At 45.5% G+C, this 7,500-nt stretch overlaps 1 protein-coding gene across 1 annotated transcript in view; it reads left to right on the forward strand.

Moving 5' to 3' along the window:
* fbln5 (fibulin 5) overlaps nt 1-7,500 on the forward strand; it is a 61,017-nt gene that overhangs the window by 50,356 nt on the left and 3,161 nt on the right. Inside the window, exon 10 of the mRNA XM_090211685.1 lies at nt 3,197-3,395. Within this exon, the coding sequence (XP_090067811.1) occupies nt 3,197-3,395 (199 nt within the window). The remainder of the gene's footprint in view (nt 1-3,196; nt 3,396-7,500) is intronic.

Here is a 7,500-nt window from a genome sequence, read left to right on the forward strand (position 1 = left end):
TGGAGTGTTGCAACCGAGGACACACAATTTTTACGTGCTTCAGCACTCCACGGTCCCATTATGTGAGCTTGTGGCCTACCACTTCACGGCTGAGCCGTTGTTGCTCCTAGACGTTTCCACTTCACAATAACAGCACTTACAGTTGACCGGGGGCAGTCCCAGCAGGGGTGGCTGGTGAAGCAGGGGAGGCTGGTGAAGCAGGGGAGGCTGGTGAGCCCCAGCAGGGCAGAAATTTGACGTACTGTCTTGATAGAAAGGTGACATCCTATGACAGTACCACGTTGAAAGTCACTGCGCTCTTCAGTATGGGGCCATTCTACTGCTACTGTTTGTCTATGGAGATTGCATGGTGGTGTGCTCGATTTTATAAACCTGTCAGCAACGGGATGGTTGCCGAATCTACCAATTTGAAGGGGTGTCCCACATACTTACTTAATATATACAGTTGATGTCAGAAGTTTTAACATACACCTTAGCCAAATACATTTAAACTCGTTTTTTACCATTCCTGACAATTCCTGACATTTAATCCTAGTAAATATTCCCTGTTTTAAGTCAGTTAGGATCACCACTTTATTTTAAGAATGTGAAATGTCAGAATAATAGTAGAGAGAGTGATATATTTCAGCTTTTATTTCTTTCATCACATTCCCAGTGGTCAGAAGTTTACATACACTCAATTAGTATTTGGTAGCATTGCCTTTAAATTGTTTAAATTGAGTCAAACGTTTCGGGTAGCCTTCCACAAGTTTCCCACAATAAGTTGGGTGAATTTTGGCCCATTCCTCCTGGCAGAGCTGGTGTAACTGAGTCAGGTTTGTAGGCATCCTTGCTCGCACACGCTTTAACAGTTCTGCCCACAAATTTTCTATAGGGTTGAGGTCAGGGCTTTGTGATGGCCACTCTAATACCTTGACTTTGTTGTCCTTAAGCCATTTTTCCACAACTTTGGAAGTATGCTTGGGGTCATTGTCCATTTGGAAGACCCATTTGCGACGAAGCTTTAACTTCCTGACTGATGTCTTGAGATATTGCTTCAATATATCCACATACTTTTCCTCCTCATGATGCCATCTATTTTGTGAAGTGCACCAGTCCCTCTTGCAGCAAAGCACCCCCACAACATGATGCTGCCACCCCGTGCTTCACGGTTGGGATGGTGTTCTTCGGCTTGCAAGCCTCCCCTTTCTCCTCCTAACATAACGATGGTCATTATGGCCAAACAGTTCTATTTTTGTTTCATCAGACCAGAGGACATTTCTCTAAAAAGTATGATCTTTGTCCCCCATGTGCAGTTGCAAACCGTAGTCTGGCTTTAGTATGGCTGTTTTGGAGCAGTGGCTTCTTCCTTGCTGAGCGGCCTTTCAGGTTACGTCGATATAGGACTCGTTTTACTGTGGATATAGATACTTTTGTACCTGTTTCCTCCAGCATCTTCACAAGGTCCTTTGCTGTTGTTCTGGGATTGATTTGCACTTTTCACACCAAAGTACGTTCATCTCTAGGAGACAGAACGCGTCTCCTTCCTGAGTGGTATGACGGTTGCGTGGTCCCATGGTGTTTATACTTGCGTACTATTGTCTGTACAGATGAACGTGGTACCTTCAGGTGTTTGGAAATTGCTCCCAAGGATGAACCAGACTTGTGGAGGTCTACAATTATTTTTCTGAGGTCTTGGCTGATTTCTTTTGATTTTCCCATGATGTCAAGCAAAGAGACCCTGACTTTGAAGGTAGGCCTTTAAATACATCCACAGGTACACCTCCAATTGACTCAAATGATGTCAATCAGCCTATCAGAAGCTTCTAAAGCCATGACATCATTTTCTGGGATTTTCCAAGCTGTTTAAAGGCACAGTCAACTTAGTGTATGTAAACTTCTGACACACTGGAATTGTGATACAGTGAATTATAAGTGAAATAATCTGTCTGTAAACAATTGGTGGAAAAATTACTTGTGTCAAGCACAAAGTAGATGTCCTAAACGACTTGCCAAAACTATAGTTTGTCAACACGAAAATGTCACGACCGGCTTATTTGAAAACAGCTCATTTGAAGGGTGAACTTTCCAAATGTCGACAACATGAATGATGGTGGTGGAAATGCCTTTATGCGTAAATATGGAAATAATAACCTAACATATTAATTAGAAATATTATTACAGCTAATGACAATTTGTCAGTATTTGTCAATAAAAATAGCATTCCAGTCGATGTCTATGGAAGGCAGCCACTGTGCAATAAATCAACTCATTTTGGACGATTTTCTTGGAGTCACGTGATGACATGGTGTGTGGTCCTTCCCACTACGACTCAGGAAACCACGCAGTTTATTCGGCTACAGATGACATGGTGTGTGGTCCTTCCCCACTACGACTCAGGAAACCACGCCGTTTATCCGGCTGCAGATGAAATAAATAATGATGAACTTCACGTGGTGGTGAAAATACAACATGATGAGTTTGATGAGTCGTTCCAATAAATATCGAGAGGTCTTGTTCTTAGTGACTTCACGTAACAGATATAGTTTCCTACATGATTATTACGAACAAAAAGAGCGAGATCCTTTTTATTTTTCAAACTGCAGCCGAGCTCGAGATCTTCACGATCTTCACGATCTTCACGATCTCGAGCTCGGCTGCAGTTTGAAAAATAAAAAGGATCTCGCTCTTTTTGTTCGTAATAATCATGTAGGAAACTATATCTGTTATTTTTATGCATACTGTGTCATCATTCTGCCAGCTGTTGGCTAGAGCACAGGGGGCCAATACCTGAGTAGACAGACACATTCGATATATACATGTAACACATTTTTTGTTGCACTTAAGCATCAGTAGAGTTTAAAATGCGTCTGGAAACCTATTTAACTTTTTTTTATCTTTTTTTTGGGGGGGGGGAGATACATGGGAATTTATCCGCAAAAGTTATTTTTATGCATACTGTGTCATCATTCACATCCTTTTATCTGCTGCAATTAAATTGGATGGAAACATATCTCTAGTGGGAAAATGCAAATTGCTATGCAGATTTTTGATGATCCCCAATTGGATGGAAACCTACCTAGTGATCATGTGTTGATCATGTGTTGACGTGATACTTCTGATGTTTTAGTTGTGTATATATAAATGTACCTATTATACTGTTATATTATTAACCAAGCTTAAAGTAGGTTTTCTTCCCTCCTCTCCCTCTCTCCAGTCAGTGTATGTGTAGTGCTGAGAACCCAGCTTGTAGAGACAGGCCCTTCACCATCCTTTACCGTCACATGGACCTGTCCTCAGGCCGCAGCGTCCCAGCAGACATCTTCCAGATGCAGGCCACTACCAGATACCCTGGAGCTTTCTACATCTTCCAGATCAAAGGACCGGGCAACGAGGGACGAGAGTTCTACATGAGGGTGAGAGAGGGAGGGAGGGAGAGAGGGAGGGAGGAGAGTTCTACATGAGGGTGAGGGAGGGAGGGAGGAAAATTCTACATGAGGGTGAGAGAGGGAGGAGAGTTCTACATGAGGGTGAGGGAGGGAGGAGAGTTCTACATGAGGGTGAGGGAGGGAGGAGAGTTCTATGGGAGGGAGGGAGGAGAGTTATACGTGAGGGAGGGAGGAGAGTATTATGTGAGGGAGGGAGGATAATTCTACATGAGGGAGGAGAGTTCTACGTGATGGAGGGTGGAGAGTTCTATGTGAGGGAGGGAGGAGAGTTCTATGTGAGGGAGGGAGGGAGGAGGGTCCTACGTGAGGGAGGAAGGGAGCGGGGAGAGTTCTATGTGAGGGAGGGAGGAGAGTTCTATGTGAGGGAGGGAGGAGAGTTCTATGTGAGGGAGGGAGGAGAGTTCTATGTGAGGGAGAGGGGAGAGTTCTATGTGAGGGTGGGAGGAGAGTTCTATGTGAGGGAGGGAGGAGAGTTCTATGTGAGGGAGAGGGGAGAGTTCTATGTGAGGGTGGGAGGAGAGTTCTATGTGAGGGAGGGAGGAGAGTTCTATGTGAGGGGGAGGGGAGAGTTCTATGTGAGGGTGGGAGGAGAGTTCTATGTGAGGGTGGGAGTGGAGTAGTGGCCTGAGGGCCATGTAATATAATGTTTTTAAAATGGCATGAATGCCTTAATTTTACTGGACACCAGGAAGAGAAGATGCTGCCTTGGCAGGAACTAATGGTGATCCATGATAATCCCCAGGAAGAGCAGCTGCTGTCTTGGAAGGAACTAATGGGGATCCATAATAAACCCCAGGAAGAGCAGCTGCTGTCTTGGAAGGAACTAATGGGGATCCATAATAAACCCCAGGAAGAGTAGCTGCTGCCTTGGCAGGAACTAATGGGGATCCATAATAAACCCCAGGAAGAGTAGCTGTTGCCTTGGCAGGAACTAATGGGGATCCATAATAAACCCTAGGAAGAGTAGCTGCTGCCTTGGCAGGAACTAATGGGGATCCATAATAAACCCCAGGAAGAGTAGCTGCTGCCTTGTCAGGAACTAATGGGGATCCATAATAAACCCCAGGAAGAGTAGCTGCTGCCTTGGCAGGAACTAAATGGGGATCCATAATAAACCCCAGGAAAAGTAGCTGTTGCCTTGGCAGGAACTAAATGGGGATCCATAATAAACCCCAGGAAGAGCAGCTGCTGTCTTGGAAGGAACTAATGGGGATCCATAATAAACCCCAGGAAGAGTAGCTGCTGCCTTGACAGGAACTAATGGGGATCCATAATAAACCCCAGGAAGAGTAGCTGCTGTCTTGGAAGGAACTAATGGGGATCCATAATAAACCCCAGGAAGAGTAGCTGCTGTCTTGGCAGGAACTAATGGGGATCCATAATGAACCCCAGGAAGAGTAGCTGCTGCCTTGGCAGGAACTAATGGGGATCCATAATAAACCCCAGGAAGAATAGCTGCTGCCTTGACAGGAACTAATGGGGATCCATAATAAACCCCAGGAAGAGTAGGTGCTGTCTTGGCAGGAACTAACGGGGATCCATAATAAACCCCAGGAAGAGCAGCTGCTGTCTTGGAAGGAACTAATGGGGATCCATAATAAACCCCAGGAAGAGTAGCTGCTGCCTTGGCAGGAACTAATGGGGATCCATAATAAACCCCAGGAAGAGTAGCTGCTGTCTTGGCAGGAACTAATGGGGATCCATAATAAACCCCAGGAAGAGTAGCTGCTGCCTTGGCAGGAACTAATGGGGATCCATAATAAACCCCAGGAAGAGTAGCTGCTGCCTTGGCAGGAACTAATGGGGATCCATAATAAACCCCAGGAAGAGTAGCTGCTGTCTTGGCAGGAACTAATGGGGATCCATAATAAACCCCAGGAAGAGTAGCTGCTGCCTTGGCAGGAACTAATGGGGATCCATAATAAACCCCAGGAAGAGCAGCTGCTGTCTTGGAAGGAACTAATGGGGATCCATAATAAACCCCAGGAAGAGTAGCTGCTGCCTTGGCAGGAACTAATGGGGATCCATAATAAACCCCAGGAAGAGTAGCTGTTGCCTTGGCAGGAACTAATGGGGATCCATAATAAACCCTAGGAAGAGTAGCTGCTGCCTTGGCAGGAACTAATGGGGATCCATAATAAACCCCAGGAAGAGTAGCTGCTGCCTTGTCAGGAACTAATGGGGATCCATAATAAACCCCAGGAAGAGTAGCTGCTGCCTTGTCAGGAACTAATGGGGATCCATAATAAACCCCAGGAAGAGTAGCAGGAACTAATGGGGATCCATAATAAATACTAATATAAATCAGACCTGAGGACAATAATAATAATAAACAGACAATGTTGTAACTATGTTTGCAGTAGTTTGCGTGTAGTGTAGTTTGCGTTAGAATGATGCCATCTGTTTCATATGTTATCAGCCTTTTTAAACTGATACCAGCAGGATACATACAGACTCTTTTTTTGGTCGGGATATACAGAACAGAACACTGTTGCTCGGCCTGCCTTTCTGTGTTAGGTATAGTTGACAGGCAGATGGGCCAATAAGAGTCTGTAGTTTTAGAGTGGGCGGAGCACTACTAGGTGCTGCCCAGTGTCACATAGACTACGTAGTGCACTATGTGGGCGGCAGGGGCGGCAGAGCGTTGGACTTGTAACCGGAAGGTTGCAAGTTCAAATCCCCGAGCTGACAAGGTACAAATCTGTTGTTCTGCCCCTGAACAGGCAGTTAACCCACTGTTCCTAGGCCATCATTGTAAATAAGAATTTGTTCTTAACTGACTTGCCTAGTTAAATAAAGGTAAAAAAAAATATATATATATATATATATGTAGGGCCTCGGTCAACTGTAGTGCACTACGTAGGGCCTCGGTCAAGGAATCGGGTTCAATTTGGGATGCTGACTCAGTGGATATTCTGATTCCTTGATAAGACTAGAAGTTCCTCAAGCTGTTTTTTGGTGTGTAGTACTGTACTGCAAAGTCAAAGTGTAAACATACAGTATCGTGCTGAACTCTCTGTTTGCTCACGATTCGGCAGCATTAAACGTTTTTGACCCATGACCCCATTTTGATATCTGAAAATTCTCGGGACCCCAACCATGTGAAAACAATGATGCTGTTCTCAACTCTCTAGAGACAGCAGGAGCGGTAGAGATACTCTGAATGATCGGCTATGAAAAGCCAACTGACATTTACTCCTGAGGTGCTGACCTGTTGCACCCTCGACAACTACTGTGATTATTATTATTTGACCATGCTGGACATTTATGAACATTTGAACATCTTGGCCATGTTCTGTTATAATCTCCACCCGGCACAGCCAGAAGAGGACTGGCCACCCCTCAGAGCCTGGTTCCTCTCTAGGTTTATAATCTCCACCCGGCACAGCCAGAAGAGGACTGGCCACCCCACATAGCCTGGTTCCTCTCTAGGTTTATAATCTCCACCCGGCACAGCCAGAAGAGGACTGGCCACCCCTCAGAGCCTGGTTCCTCTCTAGGTTTATAATCTCCACCCGGCACAGCCAGAAGAGGACTGGCCACCCCTCATAGCCTGGTTCCTCTCTACCCGGCACAGCCAGAAGAGGACTGGCCACCCCACATAGCCTGGTTCCTCTCTAGGTTTATAATCTCCACCCGGCACAGCCAGAAGAGGACTGGCCACTCCTCAGAGCCTGGTTCCTCTAGGTTTATAATCTCCACCCGGCACAGCCAGAAGAGGACTGGCCACCCCTCATAGCCTGGTTCCTCTCTAGGTTTATAATCTCCACCCGGCACAGCCAGAAGAGGACTGGCCACCCCTCATAGCCTGGTTCCTCTCTAGGTTTCTTCCTAGGTTTTGGCCTTTCTAGGAAGTTTTTCCTAGCCACCGTGCTTCTACACCTGCATTGCTTGCTGTTTGGGGTTTTAGGCTGGGTTTCTGTACAGCACTTTGAGAGATATCAGCTGATGTTAGAAGGGCCTTATAAATACATTTGATTTGATTGATGTAATTAACAACCAATGTTAACTTTTGTATTTGGGGCTATGGCTGTCAATAGAAAAACATTGTAACAGTATTTCTGATTGTCTC

Source organism: Oncorhynchus mykiss, chromosome 19 (genome assembly GCF_057628025.1).
Source record: "Oncorhynchus mykiss isolate SJ-2025 chromosome 19, ASM5762802v1, whole genome shotgun sequence".
NCBI lineage: Eukaryota > Metazoa > Chordata > Actinopteri > Salmoniformes > Salmonidae > Oncorhynchus > Oncorhynchus mykiss.